This window comes from Alosa pseudoharengus, unplaced genomic scaffold (assembly GCF_046254945.1).
Source record: "Alosa pseudoharengus isolate Yale_2024_CS ecotype anadromous, Long Island Sound unplaced genomic scaffold, YU_APseudo_1.1 YU_APseudo_1.1_scf_21, whole genome shotgun sequence".
Taxonomy (NCBI): Eukaryota; Metazoa; Chordata; class Actinopteri; order Clupeiformes; family Clupeidae; genus Alosa; species Alosa pseudoharengus.
In genome coordinates, this window is record NW_027468674.1 from 23,891,958 (window position 1) to 23,910,237 (window position 18,280).

At 40.5% G+C, this 18,280-nt stretch overlaps 1 protein-coding gene across 3 annotated transcripts in view; it reads left to right on the forward strand.

The window, feature by feature from the left end:
* Positions 1 to 2,902: 2,902 nt before the first annotated feature.
* The window catches only part of abcc3 (ATP-binding cassette, sub-family C (CFTR/MRP), member 3), a 51,582-nt gene continuing 36,204 nt past the window's right edge, over positions 2,903 to 18,280 (forward strand). For all 3 annotated transcript variants that reach the window (XM_076298231.1, XM_076298230.1, XM_076298232.1), the window contains exon 1: positions 2,903 to 3,220. In XM_076298231.1, coding sequence (XP_076154346.1) covers positions 3,185 to 3,220 — 36 coding nt within the window. In that variant the 5' untranslated portion in view covers positions 2,903 to 3,184. The remainder of the gene's footprint in view (positions 3,221 to 18,280) is intronic.

Below are 18,280 nucleotides of genomic sequence, written 5' to 3' on the forward strand. Positions count from 1 at the left end.
TGAAGGGCTATTCCATGTCAATTCAGTTTTTATTTCTGGTGGAGGGTGAATCCGTATGATGGATAAAATTGAGCCATGGGGAAATTATTGATCTATTCACAGCCTCTTTGGGGTTGGGCTGCTCAGCACTGCTACCATTTGCCTACAGGCAAAACTGTGATATACAAGGTTCTACGTGGTCTACAACTCTAGTCAGTTTGATCCATTTCATTGGGATTTGTGTCAGATACAGCCCTTCGAAAAATGAAAAAAAAAAAAGAGTAAACACCCAATAAGCAAAACGTGTTAGAAAAAAATGCACAAATATTTTTCATGCTGTAAAACAAACGTTTGTATAACGTTTGTTTTACAGCAACGTATCTGTGCAATTTATGTGATTTGATCTGGTAGATTCTGGCCTGTAAAAATGGCTCCAGAATTAAAATAAGCAAATGAAATATGAAGAGACCATACGGCTCTTTGTTAAGCCAAAGCAGTGTCAGATGAGCATATACTGTCAGATCCTCCATACCAGAAATGCAGAGCCCTTAACATACCTAGAACATACTCAGGCAGCAACATCAGTGCACCAAAGCTATTGAACAAAGCTAGGTGGACTCTGGTGTCTCTTGTATCCATTCAACTGTGTTGCCTGGGGTCCTACAGAAACATCCATGTCAGAAATCAATGTCATAAAGGGCAAGATGCCCAGAATGGAATCCAAGTGCTCAGACTGTAGTGAAATTCCATATCTCAGACATGTGGGACACAAAGACGCCCCCCCCCCCCCCCCTTTGTACAGGGAGAAAAGTTGGAAACAAACCCCCCCAAATGTCCGCATCTTAGTTGGAATTTCATGGTCAGGGGGGACATCTTGAGGATAAACCATGGACTATTAACTCCAGTTTGTGTTGTGTCTAATAATTTCCCCATAACTGTTCTTAAATCTCTGGAATTTACAGCCTCATGGGCTTATTGCTTAATTATAATCATTTCCACTGTGACTGCTTTAAGAGAACTTGGAGAAACTGACCATGTCCATATTGAAGTGTGGTAACACTGTTTAGTTGCAAAGATGACAATGCAATTTTATGACCAAGGCTGCCTCTGTTCACTATAACACCTTTTGTTGAGTAGATTAAGTTGCTAAATGTCAGAAATTGTATTTCTGTTTACATGTTTTAGGTCTACTATCATCTGTGTATTAAATATTTGATTGGCAACAAGTTGATTTCCTTACTCTGGGGATATATGTCATTCTTTTCTAATAACGCCACATCCCTTGTAATTCAATCCCTTGTAATTTAAGATAGCCTATGCACCTACATTTAATTGCATTTCTTCTTTAAATGTCTGGAAATCTAGGACAGATGATGGGTATCTGAATATAGAGACAAGCAAAATGCAATGTCGTATTACTGGAAGTGTGACACACTATTTAATGTGTGTAATGACATATCCCTGTCAGAGATGTATATTCTTCTGTCTTCTACAGTCCTTATTGCTTAGTTGTGTTTTTTATATCCTCCTGGGAACCAAAAAAAAAGTGTCCAAAAAATTATTTTTTTTGTGATTTCCTTTCTATTTAGGATTAAAAAAAACATCTTACAATTTTTATTTTTTAAATTTTATTTTTATTTTAAATTTTATAGCATGTCCCCTGTGGTGGACAAAATGATCGTTTTACTATGAAAAGGTAGCATGAAAATAGACAAAAATGGACAAATTATGCTTTTAGTGGTATTAAATTAAGGGTAAACTTAACCAAATATAAGGGAAATTTTTATTTATCCTTCTAGACTACTTTATTTGCCTTTTTGGACAGTTGTATTTCTTTTTTCTGGATTGTTCATTTCATTTTCATGTTTTTCTTTTATCTGCGATAATTAATTTTTTAGTCTTACTCTTCCTCGCTATCTTCTTGAGGCACAGGTTCATAGTCCTCATCTCTGTTTCACTCACTCATCACCTGAGAGCTCCAAATCTGACCCCCCGTCATTCATCCTATACAAATGATCTCCTAAATTTCCCAAAAAATTAAAATATTTTGGTCCTGGTGTCCATTATAATGGACATTCATAAAGTCACTATTATTTCAAAATGTAAATAACTTAACTTCTTTCAAAATGAATCATATGATTCCTGACATTTTCATTAACAAGACCATATATTGCCATCATAATGAATGCTTAATAAGAAGACACTATTTGACTTATCTCTCCTCCTTCCATGAAATGTGCTTGTTTTGATGTCAACCATTTTTGAGAACCAGGAAGAGGTTCCCAGCAACCCAGCCAATCACATAATATATCATTAGAAAGCCCAGGATGTCCTCTTTAAAAGACCACAGGAATTGATAGAATAGCTCAAAGGGGTAAAGGGGTATGCTTCTAGAACTTATGTCCACTACAGAGGACATAGGTCTATGGATTGGTTCTCAGGAGGATATTATATACTTTTAATTACTTTTTCTGCTGTTAGTGAATGTGTGTGTGTGTATGTTGTCTGTATGCTACTGTGACCTTGAATTTCCCCTAGGGTTCAATAAAGTATCTATCTATCTATCTATCTATCTATCTATTGTTCATTACATGTGTTTACATGCGATTATATGCGTTTCTGCTGTTGACAGGTAGCTAATTTTAGGCCTATTGACAGCAGTGATTCAACCCCAATTACCTATCAAGTCAAGTTTGGTAAGTGGCTATATATTTCTCGTGGGAGATGGTATATGTTGAAAATAATGTAAAAATGTAAAGCAATAGTTATCAAATGATGAAACTATTGCGAGTATGCGCTTGTGTGTTGCGGGAGGACTAAGCTTCCTGAGGCGTGACCACATTTACAGTAAGAGCCCGGGTAGTGGGCGGACCCTGTCATGTAATGACAACCTCCTACTGACTTTTTCTGTCGTCCACGGCGAGGGAAGAAGGAGCTCACTCCAACGTCACGCGTCGAAGGCAAGGAGGAGGGTCAGGGTAGGGGCACCACTACCCAACGCTTTTTAGGTGGTTGACTGTTTTCCAGGACAGTCTACTTTATATGAGCTTGTATGTGCCGACGTAGATGTATGTGTGTGTATGTGTGTGCGTTTGAGAGTGTGTTTCCTCTTTATGCGGAAGAAGAAAAGAGGATAAAACATACGGAGACAGCCTAGACAGTACCTACGACAAAAGGAAGTGATCCACTGAAGTGCCAGAGCCCAATGGAACATTTTTGTGGATCGGGCCGCCCGCTCTGGGTAAGTTGTATGCAAAGTTAGGCTAACTCGTAGCTCAATGTCACAATTATTTGTGGAAGGAACACATTTGTTGTCTTCATTAAGGAGCTCACCGTAGCCTACGTAGGATGTAGACCAACTCCTCGTCTAACATCCATTCATTTTATAATCTACTTATGAACCCCGGTTCACAACTGGCATGGCAACCAAAACGCGAAAGCAAACATGAATAGACAGGTTGGATCGAAGCCTACCAACAACGTCAGAACAGGTAGGCTAAACCGAATCACACAAATCTCTTGATGAAGTCGACCCAGCAACACAGAATTCCAGATCCCAGGTGATGCTGAGTGGTTGCGTGTCACCGCGGACAAGGAAATGCGAATGACTTGGTAGCCTACTCAATGTTGATACAATGTTGCATGTGAAATAATAGGGTTACCCAGAATGGGGAGTATTGTATCGTATCAGTGTAGTCCATTGTATGGTGTCGACTGTGCTTGATTCCGAAGTTGGCACTGTCAATTGCATCCTGTTCCAATGAAAACACTGGCAGTATAGAGTGAACATGGAGTAGGATGATACGAAGTCGATAGTTCGCTGAGCATAGGCTATCAATTGCGAACCAGATCTGCAAATCTCATAAAATCCCCATGGCGACCTCTTTGCTAAGACTTTAACCATATTTTCTGTAGAGTGTAGCCAGACATATTTACGTTTTACATACAATGACATAGGCCTACATAAATGGGGCAATAGCCATATAAGCCGTCCACTGCACATGACCGCGACTTGCAGTTGATAATGTTCTACTGTTGACAAGGTTGAGTGCGGTAAAGGCAGTTCTCTCCGTGCCCTAGTTACCAGCATCGTAGGCTTAAACACAGAGTCCAGAGAATTCCCCGCAGAGTTATTCCTCGACTTCCAAACGGCACAATTGTGCGCTTTGTTATTGACTATTTAAGTGATTGTTGCTTTCGACCTCTTCAACATTTTCCTGCCTTATGGTAGGATCAGTGTTGGGCAAGTTACTTCAAAAGCGTAATGCATTATTTATTACTTGTTACTGTCATCTCAAAGTAATGTGTTACATTACAATATTACTGTCTTTGAATTGTAAGGCATTACACTACGTTTACATTACTTTCACCAAAATATCAGGAAATATGGATTTGGTGTTCTCAATAGATCTTCATGTGTTCAATGCAGCTCATTACACAGCAGGAGGTGATGTGGTATGGCATAATGACTGAGCTAGGCTTAAGGCTAACAAAAGAACAATATAATGGTTGCAGTTATGGCTCATGGGACAATTTAGGCCCCAAAGGCCAAAGGGCACTCACAACTTAATATAGTAAAATATAGCCATAGTGAAATTGTATGTTGACTTTCTCATCATTGTTGGTTGCCTTTCCTTCCACGTAGAGTGGTGTAGACTTAATGCAAATAGTTTGAGAATAATGGCTATGATCTTTGTCTGTAAAAGCAACATTTTAGTTATTCTCACTGCTTGAAATGAGAAGTATAGCCTAACCATGTTAGATCTGTTGCATTAATGGCAGAGATAACTCAAATTCCCTTTCTACAGTCATCTAAACAAGGCAATCAAATTCCAGGACCAGCATAGATGACTTTTTAATTCTTGGATAATCTTCTCTGGTGCCAATTGAGCATTTCTCAATTTTGGATTAAAAAGCAAAGTAACTTCAGTTACTGAGAATTGTACAGAGTAAAATATTACTGAAATTGTATTGGTAATGCCTTACATTACTGCATTACAGCAAAAAGCAATGCATTACTGTAATTACATTACTTTTTTAATGCATTACTCCCAACACTGGGTAGGATGGATTGCCCTAATGTGGGACATTTTTTGCTTTTCGGACTTCTGTAGTAGGCTATAGTAGGCTACAATGTGAGGGCAACACATTTAATCCACATCCAATGTTGATCACAGGACCCTACAGCTTTGGTTTTCCCATACGGTTAGTTTGGGGAAGAGCCACACCCCTGGAGCTTAGGTGTCCTATATAGGCAGTGTCCCACATTAGGACAATTTAGTAGGCTATAGCAATTATGCTGAATACACATCAAGGAAAGTGCATTGTGCATAATGATGTGCTAAACGCTAAAAGACTTGTTACATGAAATGCCATGTGTGGTGATGATACCACCTAACTTTGATGTTTGGCTAGGCCCATTTCACTTGTTGCTTCAGCTACTGTTCAATTGTAATGACTGATATTTAAAGGGACTTGAAGCCTTAGTGAGCAAGTCATTCTGAACTCTTTTCTATACAAGCTGGGAAAGTAGCACTTAGAATATCTTAGGCCTTGCCCTTTCTCTACCTGTCTATTATTTAAGCTACATGAAAATCACACATGGACATGGGGCTGTTGATAAAAGTGACTGAGTTTGTAAAACGTTATTTTAAATGTCAGCCTGAATTACGCACTATACCAATCATCTGGTTTGGTTTGGGATAATGCTTCATAGTTGAATCTGAATTTGCTTGAATCTAATCCACTATACAAAAATCGTATGACAAAAAAAACAGTTTGAGATCTACTATGGCAAACGTTAGGACAAAGCAATAATTGATACATCCAGTCCTAGTATGATGCCTTTAGAATACTGGACGTGACCAAAATCCAGCGCAGTTCTACTGTCCCAAGAGATGTAATACACTTTTTTTTACGCTATGTGTTGCAATTCCCATTGAATCTAAAGTTAAGATTTAGGTGAGCATAAGTGCTACAGTATCATTACGATGTAACCATTTCAAGTTCATTTTGACCAGCTGGTGTTCCCAGTGTAAGATAATGCATGTTCACCCACCAAAGCTGTCCAAGAAGTTGAAACACACAGAAGCTTAGAAACTTTTAAATGATGCAATTTAATGGATTCTTCATTTAAATATTTGAAATACTTGAAAGATCTCCCTTCTCCCCCCTTGATATGGCAAATGCAATGCAATGTAAGCCTTCCAAGTTTTCTGGCTCTTCCCCAATTAAAAGCATATATCCACAAAAGGTTATGAAACGGGAGGAGATGCCCATATGCACAATGCACATAAGGCCCAGATTAATTTTTACACAGGAATGTTATGAAGCATGGATTCTGTGGAACTTAATAATACAGTCAGGCCGCTAAGGTTAAACAGTTTTATGATTAGGCACACTTTCCTAATGCTCTTTATTAATGTAAGACAGGGATAACCTTTCCCAGGGAATTATTGGGTTATTATGACAACCAAAGAGTCCACAGGATTTTAGTGAAGCTAATATGTGGTATACTGTGTACAGGTAGATGAGGGGCTGGTGGGGGTTCTTCAAAGGCAAAGGGAAACAAAACATGAAAGAACTCATTGTTTTACATTTGAGGCTATTTCTGTCATATAAGCCAGGTCTTAGCCATTTTGCCTTTGACTGTTTACATTAAGAGATAAGGAATTTTACAAGTCTTTCACTATTAAGGAATTGCTGTCATGGCTCTGTTTCATGCTGTGCATGAACTTTGTTAGATGTTGTGAGATTACGTTATGAGATCAATTCTGTTGTGTTTAGGTATTAAAGTGGGTTTTGGTGAGAGAATATGTGTGTGTGTGTGTGTGTGTGTGTGTGTGTGTGTGTGTGTGTGTGTGTGTGTGTGTGTGTGTGTGATCTCAAAAATCACAGTAAGGTTTATCATCAAAACTATGGCACAATACAACCCAAGAGCCCATGGTGTTAATATGTATGTTGTGTCCACCCCTAGTTTTTGTAAATGTAAATGAACCAAATAGGCATTAGGCTGGCTGTACTCAACTGATTCAACAGTTCAATATGACATTTCGCCTACAATCCAGTAATAACAGTGTAACATATTATATTTACCCAGGGCAATTCATTCCATTCATAGTTTGTGGTTTTATTTAATCTATATTGACAAAGGAATCCCTCTACTGATCCATCACGGTTCAGATGACCTGTGATGTAGACACAACCAGAGAGTCAGAGATTGAGATTATTCAGTCAATGTACTGTAGGCCGATGTGAACAGCATTGACATGAGGGACAAAGTGGTTGTCTCTCGCGTGACAACTGAGAGAGGGGTCTTCTGTTTGTCTCGTTCTCATGTTCTATTCAACCGCGCGCCGCACGTTTTTTCATCTCTGGGTCACCTCCTGCAGCAACATGGCATCACCCGGAGTAACCCAGCCGCGTGGCGCATCCCCGCGCACCGTGTCAGATCACATGTTGCGCCGGCGGTGGAAGGGGAAGCCTTGAACGCTTGACCAGGTTTGCTCTCCTCATTTTTGTGCATGCATGGAGAGAGAGAGAGAGAGGGAGAGAGAGAGAGAGAGAGAGAGGCCAACAAGACCACGGTCAAATATGCATGGAAGCTTATTATGCTCTTTCGAGCTCTGTTTGAAGCTCAGGTTCCCTAGTCACTAGTGAAAGGGGCTCAGACGGTGCTGTCTGGCTGGAAAGCTGTGGTTCTTAAGTGAGCTCATTTTGCTCTCCTCTCAAAGGCTGGGGCATGTAAGGTAACGGCGGAGAAAAAAAAAACTGTGCCGCATCTCTCTGATTATCGACAGCAGGCATGAGGCCTTTGTGCTCGTGCTGTCTGCAGCCCTGGTCAGCTCCGGCTGAGCTGTGTCATTTCAGAAAACCTTTTTCAGGGCAGCGCTTTTTGGAATGGACATTCATTGCTGTTTGATGATCAACAGAGAATCTGCATGTGTCTCTCAGAAGCACACATACACAGACACACACACACACACACACACACAGACAAACTATTATGTTCCTTTGACACCTTCGCTGATCTAAAATTTATCGTGGACTTGTCATGACTTATGTAGAAGTGTTAATCATCACAGGAGGTGGTGTGGCTTTACTGACTGATAATAAATGCACTCTGCTGCATAATGGACATGCTGCTGTCCATACATCATTGATGCTGGGTTTTCAGTGGGAGTGTTGCACTATTTTCTAGTCCTTAGCTCTCTGTCTCTTCTTTTTTTCCCCGTCTTCCTAGAAATCTAGAAATCCATAACACAATTGAAAGCTACTCTTACTTTGAAGCACTCGAATGCTCCCAGGCTAAACAAAAATAGCTATTCAAATTCTCAATGAAGCCACTCTTTGTATTTTTGAGAAGAGAGTTGTTCTGTCTCTGTAGTAATGATTGAAAATAATTGTTTTGCATAATATGTTTTACATCTTTGTAGGCAAAATGCATTCAAATATATATTCAAATATTTGTATGCACGCCTGAAGTAGCCTGTTGTTTTGTAGTGATCAGCTGATATGATTTTGTGTCAGTCTTTATTCATAATTAAGACTATGCTAATATGTCATAGAGTTAAGGTTGCGGTTAGATGTGGTAAGCGTATGTGGCTTCTAAAGGTTGGAATGGACTGCATGCATGTATAATATTCACAGCACAACTGTCAGTTTGTTCTGAGGGTTTTGTCAGGGTGGCCATCAGTTGGCACGGATGGTTACTCACACGGATTTAATTAATCAGGGCATATGACATTGCTGCATAAGGATTAGATTACACTGGATTGGTTAGACACCTCCGAGAGAACAACATGATTATTTGCATTATGTATCCTGCTAATGTTCTCAGTGTTATAATGTCTTAGAGTCTGTGTCCATTCAGGTTGCTTTTTTCAGAGAGCAGGGTTCTTGTTTTTTTTCTTATAAAACTGTCTATTTAAGATGTGGTGATACGCTGAATGTCAAACCCTTGGCTGTGAAAAAAGCCTGCTTTATTGTGCGGTGGTTGCTGAGGAGAGCAGGGGTGAACTAAGGGAAGTGGGTCAGTCGTGTCCCTACTTATGTCTGTGTTCCGACGGTGTTTTCTACAGCACATTTAGGAGGAATTAATTGTGGAGGTGCAGCTCGTGTGTCCTAATTTCCCATGAACGGAAAGGGGTTGTACTTTGGTTTGCTGAAGGGGATTATCACGAATTCTTCAACACGGATCGTTACTGTAACTTACACACAGTCGGCCAATTAATGGCTGTTGTCGCAGAGGGTTACGCTGGGTGAAGCCCTCTCGTGCTCCAGTAGGTATTTGAAGCCCTGCCATTAAATCATTAATTTGTGGCTCAAAGTCAGTCGCGTGCAGTCGTTTCACCCCTCCTCACCCTTTTTCATGGGGTGTCCGTGAAAGGGTTGAACAGTTTGGCGGTCTGGCACTGTCTGGAGCACGGACAGCAGCCTTCATCGTTTCAAGTCGGACAATGAAAGCAATCATCGGCAAACACGGAGAGAACAATTTCATTTCAGTGTGCTTCATCAGCACAAGCTAACAATGATGACCAGCATCATACCAAGAAATGGCCCAGTGATAAAGGTTAATTTGCTGTCATCCATTAGATTAGCCCACAGCCCTGAGAAAAGGAACCTTTACATTCAGAGGGAGGCTGTTGAAATGATGGGGAAATCTATAGTGGAGCCCAGTACTGATGGACTTTCAATCTAATTTCTAGGCTGTGTTTGTGTGTGTGTGTGTGTGTGTGTGTGTGTGTGTGTGTGTGTGTGTGTGTGTGTGTGTGTGTGTGTGTGTGTGTGTGTGTGTGTGCGTGTATGTGCGTGTGCACATGTGTGTGTGTGTACTTTGTTAGGGGAGAGTATAGGATTAAGGTGAAATATAAACTGTGTTTATGATCTTATTTACATCTTTTCCACACAGAAAAGAAAAACCTAGAAGCCAAAAGGATTTGCATAGTCATGATGTGCCTTGCTCTTTTCAGTACTCCATAACATCATGGTGATGGATGAAGGTTAAAACAGACCTGCAAACATTACAATCAGTTGCATACCCCTTCTTTGAGCAATGAGTCACTAGCTCAGCTTTCTCCCATTCAAACAATGACAAAGTGATTTTCAGCCGTATGTGAAGTAAGAAAAAACATGATGCAGACTAAAAGGCTTTGTAATGACAGACCAGTGCAGCACTCTGCATGAAAAGAAGAAAAGAAACTAGTGATTGGTCAGATTTCAGATCTCCCACCGTGATCAGAGTGATCAGTGTCCTTGTATATGAAATTGGAAAACACTTTATTGTCATATCTGCATGACTCATGGCACAGTTTTTCCTATAGAATTCATTCAAACCTTTATTTTCCTTCTCGGGTGTACAATTGAGGGCAGCCCTCATTTTCAATGTAGCCGAGATACATATAGAACAATAATATAATATCAGCAACCACTGAGATCACAACCATAATAAATAAATAAAATAAAATAAGAATTGATAAATATATAATAAAGAATATAGAATAAAGCTGTGAGTATTTTTAACTCAATGTCATACATAAAACACAACATAAACATGTGTCTCTCAGGCTGCATTCACAGGCCTCACTTTTCAAATCACAGTTGCCTGTCTTGACGGTTTACATTTGGAATTATAAGTGAAATGTATTTAACTCCATATCCTCTAAAGCACCAAGGATGCTCACATTAATACGTTTTGGCACAAGCCATATCAGTCCCCAACAACAAGAAAATTATGCTGCATGATGGTATGGGGGGGGGGGTCTGATTTTACTCACTTCTACGGTAATGTGAATGTAGCTCTACTCTCTTCGGTGACAAGCCTATTTTTAGAGCATTGCTCATGCGTGTAGGCCTTAGTGGTTACTTTAGAACAAGCCAATTGAGGTGACCGGTGTGGCAAATACATGAAACTATTCAGATTATGCCCACTCTCACTGATTGTCCATAACAGTTTAGGGCCTTGGCTTCTCCTTTCCACAATGTCTAAATATTTGCTGAACTTATTAGTGTGAAAAGGAGAAGTGTACAGCGCCGAGCTAGTGACCAAAGCAGCAACGAGTGCAGCAGATCAGCCAGATTGGATTACAATGGTTGAGGTTCTGTTGTTGGCATGGGCACCATAGCCATGAGGCTGTCTAATAAGGACTTAAGACCTGGAGTCATTTAAAAAGGATATTTCCTCTGCGTCACTCATTATTTACTAAGAGTCATCCTGAGTCGTGCGTCCCCATCTGAACCCTCCCCCCTACACCACACACACACACAGACACACACACACACACACACACACACACACACACACACACACACACACACACACACACACACACTTGTCCTTGGGCAATGCATTCATTCTGGATCAGGCTCCTACTGAGAGTTTGTTGAGCTGGTAAACTGGTATGGCAGCATCCCAGTGAGCCCATAGAAAAATAGTTCACCTGAAGGCCATTTCTTCTAGGTTAAGAAATTTTAAAACAGGTCTGCATCAAGTAGACTTTGACATACCAGACGTATGGTGAAATGTTTCACAGGGCTTCCTGTGCTCCTCTCTTGAGCTGTTTGCGTCATGGTAGGTTCCTTAGTGACACGGGAAAAACAATATATAAACTCAGTTTAGGTGGTCACCTGAAACAACTTCACAGTTGTCACAAAAAAGTAACTCAAGGGTTGCCACCATGAGTTTGCAAGTGTACTGGTGAAATATATATCAAAAATGACTTTAACAGACAAAACAAAGAAAGCATATTTTACCAGGTTGTGTGCCAGAAGACACCAAAAGCAGCAGGGAGATGGCTAAGATGTTTGGCAGACCTTGTGACACACACACACACACACACACACACACACACACACACACACACACACACACACACACACACACAAATGATGGACAGAAATACTCAATGACAAGTTCAGTCACATGCCCACTCATGGTCAACATGCTTTCATTTCTCCTTAAATTTAAGGTGATTTCCCCAGACACAATGAAGTTTAGGATCACACGGATCGCATGCTTGAGAATCTTCTTGCTTTGATATAAACTTACACGTCCTCTATCTAAGTGTGCATGTTAACTTGATAACTATAAAGCCTTTTCTTTAATTGCCTGTGGTGGTGGGGGGGGGGGTCATCTGTGGTGGTGCAATCTTCTATCAGTGGTGTACAGAAGTAAAAGCTGCATAACTATTCTTTCAGTTGGCATTGCCATAATTTAAAAGCAGTTTTCAGAGAGTTAAAACCTTAATCTTAGTTGAAACTTTGTCTAATCATTTTTTACTGGCATCTTTGCTAGGTACAAGGTTTGAGGGTGTATACAAGACCTATGTAGAGCTCCAAGCCTCCAACATATTGTGTTTTGGAGGAGCTTGGAGGAGAATGGCATGGCCAATCATCATGCATCCCCCTCATGTACTGTAGACTCTCTTGTCTTGGAGGAGAATGGCATGGCCAGTCATCATGCATCCACCTTTCCACCTTTTCTCTTGCTTCCTTGCAACTTTAGAGATATCACTTGAATAATCAAGAGACACTTCCCCTCCCAGGATGTGTGACATGTCGTGGAGAAACACTAATTTATTAATAACCTACGAAAAACCACCATAAAACATCAGACAAGCCCGTGAAAATGAATCACCTGCTCAAGTGCATCCTTGTCAGTCATATCACGATTTATACAGATAGGGTTGATTAGTGCAATGGGCTTTTCACAGGCCCTCCTTTTGTCCTTTTATGCTTTTACTTACTGATCATTTACTAGTCTTTCCACTGTTAATGTAAAGCGCAAAACCGTAAAGCACATAACATTAACAATAAGTAATATATGTGAATGGCTCAGTGGTTCACCACCACATCTGTTGATTAAAACAAAAGCGAGTGCCCGTTCAACACTGTCTCCTAGTGCTGCCGTATTGTTGTGGGTCATTGGGATGATAAAGCACCAGCACTCCCTCATGTATTAGACTCCGTCTGTGAAACTGATGAAGGGAGATTATTGATGGAGGGAGATAGTGGAGTACAGAGAAAGCAGCAGGGCAAGATGGAGATGGGCAGCAACCTGAGACAAGCTTGGTCTCTCACGGTCGTTATTTGAACCAATGCTTGAAGGCCGTCTGCGACACCCGAGGCTGCATTTGCCTACGTCCGCTCCCGACTGTGGCACATTTACATCAGTCATCTGGATTAGATTATGTGAGGGGCTCGCTCTCTCTCTCTCACTCTCTCTCTCTGCTCTAGGATTGTAATTAGATCTTTTCTCGACCTAGTGGCTGTTACCCGCTTCCCCCATTGAGTGCTTTCTCCTCACATTGTTGTGGGTGGTGTATGGATATAATGGGGTGTGAGAGGCTTTATGAAGGCAAGGTGTTTCATTCCAACATTACAGCAGACCTACTACATGCATTGGGCTTGGGACTAATTTAGCTCACTGTTTAAGTTGCTGCTAAATGTATGCTTATAGTACTATTCTCTTATTTTAAAGCACAACATACATTGGGTATGTTGTTTAGGTTGGCAGTGTAGATAAGAATGTGTAAATACTTGTTAATTACTGATTATTGTGTGCATTATTACTTGCATGGGTATATGTGTAGTGCTTTACATTGTCAGATTAATCTTACTATGTCTCAATAAAATCCCCCCCTCTGCTTTTGGTGCTTCCCTACCTTCTAGCTGCAGTGTATATCCTTAGCAATATGCTAGATATAGCATATTGGGTCTTGAAATATTCACAAGAATCAATAGAAATTGAATATTCATGTAATTTGATCCAATATTAGTTATGCAGATGTATAGTCCACCAATTGAATTAAAATAGATATTGTAAAGATTTATATTTTTTTGTAATTATTCCATATTTAGTGTAGTCATTCCATATCAGAACCCCTGAAGTATAATCCAAATACAAGCATGAAACATCAATGTGTTACCTTTCATTTGAGACCAAGATTATGCTTCTACACAAAGGGGTTCATATGCAGTAAGAATTTGATTGTCAGTAAGCATTTTGGATAACCAAAAGTCCTATGGGGAGTTTCCATAGGGCATTTTACAAAACACATGTGCATACCTTGGCAAATAATGGTCTAAAGTAAGTAGTTTTCATTCTTTATTGATCTACTTTTGCACACAGCTTTACAAGACCTGATGCTAGGGCTCAGTTGTGTTTCTAGAGGGCTGAAATGTGGTCAGTTCAGAGATGCTTGTTATCCGGCAGAATGAGAAAACAATATTCTAGCCGCTGTAACTCTGTGTCAGTACATCACACAGTTTTTCTGATTGTTTTCCAACAAACTACAGTGTCTCAGCTTTCCAAAGAGGTCAGGCCAAAGTATGTAGGAGCAATGATCTCCTAAGTAGATAGATAGATAGATAGATAGATAGATAGATAGATAGATAGATATACTTTATTGATCCCTAGGGTAAATTCAAGGTCACAGTAGCATACAGACAACACACACACACACATTCAATAACAGCAGAAAAATGTAATTAAAAGTATATAATATAAAAAACACAACTAAGCAATAAGGACTGTAGAAGATAAAGAATATACTAAATATACAAAATACAAATTAAACTAAATAAAACTTAATCAAAATCAATTCTAAAAAACAGTATCCACAGATACCCAGATGATGTGCAATATCGGGCAAAAAACTAAAAATGGGGCGTATGCATAAGAATTTAAAATAACAACTTCAAACTCATTTTGGTGCAACACTGACAGTTGGGAAAATTCTTTACCATTGCCAATGCATGTCCGGAATACATTATATTGCACTATGCAACATTGTTGATTGTGTTGGATCATGACTCTTTGAGTTGTTTTTTGACAAACTGAGTTCTGTCTTAGTGATAAATACCATTGCATATTGTTGCCAAGGTGCATAAACATCGATTATTTCATGGTGTTGCTTTAAGGTTGTTGTGTGAGTTCTTTTTGGAGAACACACTGTAGTTTTTGGACCTCCAGGGGCCTGTGTGTTGGGAGTCACACAGAGAGGGTGTGTGTTGAGTGAAGGACTTGGCTCTGTAATTTAAACAACGCTGTGTTTGACTACTTGGATGTCGCACGTGGCTGCAATAGATGGCCAGAGGTCAGAATGACTCCTCACCCAAATGTTTCTCTGATTGCTTGGATTATGTTCTTTTCATTCATTCATTCATTCATTCATTCAATGAAAGGATGTGTCACTCAGGTCATCGGTCATGCTTGAATGGCGTGTGACCCATTCGGGTGGTGATGTGAGTCTTAAGTGTAGTAAAAATGTATTATTTACTCAGTCTGAGACACGCCTTCATCTGCACGCCAGTCACATACACATGCTCAGCATGACTTGTGTGCTTGAATATTTCCATATTCAAGAGAGTAACAATCACTCTCACTCTTACTTCTATCATAGAAACTCCCTTTGTCCACTCTTGGATAATGAACACCCACAGCTCATTGGTTTACAACTTCCTCTGTTCGCTTCTTAGAAGTCGAACAGAGGAAGTGATGGCTGATTGGTGGTGTGACGTGGCTAAACAGCACACCTGTGTAGTGCAGAAGCTCATGTCACCTCTGTACATACAGGGTTTTGGAGAGTGGGGAGAAATCAGTCAGGTGGCCCCACCTTGCCCGTGGCCACACCCCGGCGTTCCACCTCCGTGTTTGCTGAAGGCATGATCAATCTTGCAGTCCTTTAATGAGAAAATATGGTCTGAAACAGCAGAACAATGTCAAAAGAAAGACGTGTGTGTGTGTGTGTGGGGGGGGGGGTGGGTCTGGTAATGTTCCTATGCATGAATGTATAGGGGACAAGATTCTCATCAGTGACTAGGCACATTCATAGATTTCAAAAGCTGGTGACATTTGATACTTCAGGTGACATTCAGTCTTGGTATACATCCAAAATAAATACTGCCACACAAACTCCATTCAGTACTACAACATACAATAATTTTATATTTTTATTTTTCTGAAAGCAGAGCAAACATCTGAGAAACCCTCCACTTTGGGATTTCTCGGGTTGTTTACTCAGCGCCATTGTTTGCCCAAGGCGCTCAGTCCATACAGGGGAGCACTGGCTGACCTTCACCCTGCTTTCAGAGGAACTAAATTAGGCTGCTGGTTGGGTGGGTGGCTGTCTGGCTGGCAGGTTGGGTGACTGGCTGGGTGGCTGGGTGGGGTTGGTAGCTGGATAAAGGAACACACCAATGCAGGGCTATGAACGAGACAGTGCTTGGTTTTGTTTGTGTGTTTAGGTAAACACTTCCTGGATCCCCGGCCCAAAAGCGGGGTCCTTTTCTGAGCTCTCATATCCTGTCTGAGCGGAGAATCCACTCAATTAATACACAGAAAATGACAAACTGGCGTGGGAATGGGGCCAGTGGTGCATGTCCCTCATTTTATGCAACTTAAAAGAACAACACAGGGAGATGGGGACTTTTAAGTTGAAGGATTAAAATAGAAAATCTGAGTGAGTTTTTCAAACATTAACTGTAATTATAAACACACGTGAACACACACACGCAACAACAGCGCACTGCATTTATATAGTCGCTAGTTGTGGTTTGTGGGGAGGAGGCTCAGATCTCACATAGTCTGTGGTTTCTCCGACACAGGCGTACACACAAACACACACACACACACGCACATACATTTACACACACACACACACACACACACAGACAGACACTCACCCACACTTAAGCATAAGGATATGCTCACATATTGGCCCACACATGTATACACACACTCACACATGTGCATGAACACATTTAACACGTGGGCACTGACACACACACACACACACACACACACACACACACACACACACACACACACATGGGTGGTGACAGACAGTGGGAAACGCAAGCAGCTGTGTTTATCTTTTGATGTGCGTTTTCAGGGATGGGTCATGTTTCCGCCACAGTGCAGTTTGCTGGAGAGAGGTAGTTTATCATCAGGGGACCAAAGCGCCGTTCTCAAGATGGTCACCTTTTAGAGCTGATAAACATGAGCGCCAGTCCACGTGGTGTGGCCCATTTATCATTGGGCCTGTTTGCATTCAGATTGTGGTTTAAATGAAAGTCACACTATTGAATACAGAATTAAATGTAGATTTGATAAGTTGCACAGGTTAAGCATTTTTGCTTTAATGCGGTGGGTTGGCTGTAAATCAAATTCGGTAACTGCAACGTTTGCACTTTTGATCTCTAAAGTGATGTGGATGAAAACGTTCTCATCCTTTTTCCAACTCTGCCAGAACATCCCTCAATAGAAATATTCTATAGCAATTGATATTATAAATAGTCAGTGCAACCAAAAATATCACTGTTGTAATAAAATAAAATAAAATGTGATTTTTTATAAAATAATATGTGATTTTTTTAACCCCTGTTGTCACAGTGAACCAGCGTGCAAAAAAACCCCAACTTTTTGAGCTTTTCGGGTCAAACTCAATACATAAAACGTTGATTGGCTGGGATTATTTTCGGCTCAGTTCAAGCCACAATGTTTGTACACAATCCTGGCTCTGGGAATGAAAAACACACATCAGAATTTTTTGAATGCAAAATACTGAACAGGCAGCTATCTAGGGGACTGTGAGGATCAATATGCTACATGCAAAAATTGTGGGGGATCAGAATTGCAGACTTAGCCTCCCAGCAGTTACATCTATCCACAAGGGCACATTTCACTAGCGGTCAGTTTCTTCATGTTTACAAGTTGTGGAGCAACATTCGCCATGGTATGTTGACTTAACACGGATGACTTTGAAGAAATGCATTTGAGTTGCGCTGCATGCACTGAGCTGGCTTGCCCCCAAACCCCTATTACTGTGCATCACAAGGTCAAAGCTTGTGATGTAGATTTCCTTAGGTCTTGTATAAACCTGCTTAAAAGGTTAACACTGTGGTAAGGTGCCTGAAGAGCAAGCAGTGCCAGAGCAAAATGGCATTTTACTGCCACAAAATTTCTCACTTTTGAGCACTTTGAAACACCTTTTTCTTTTTCTTTTTTTTTAATAACGGTCTCTTTTAAAAAAAAGTTAATTCACCTTTTGATAGAGAGTCCTCACAACAGCGCAGACCTTTGGTGAACATGATGAACTGCTGCCTCATTCCTTCATGAGTAGTAACAAAGTGACAAAGTAAATTGCATTCTGTTGAATGTAAAACTTGACTCATGCTGTGGATGTGTGAGTTCAGTGCGGTTTGATTTCTGCCGAATTGAGTCAGATATTCTGAATCTGATCTTGATATGATTCCCTTCAAAAGTTCCAACAGCTGCAAAAAGAACTCTTTACACAAATAT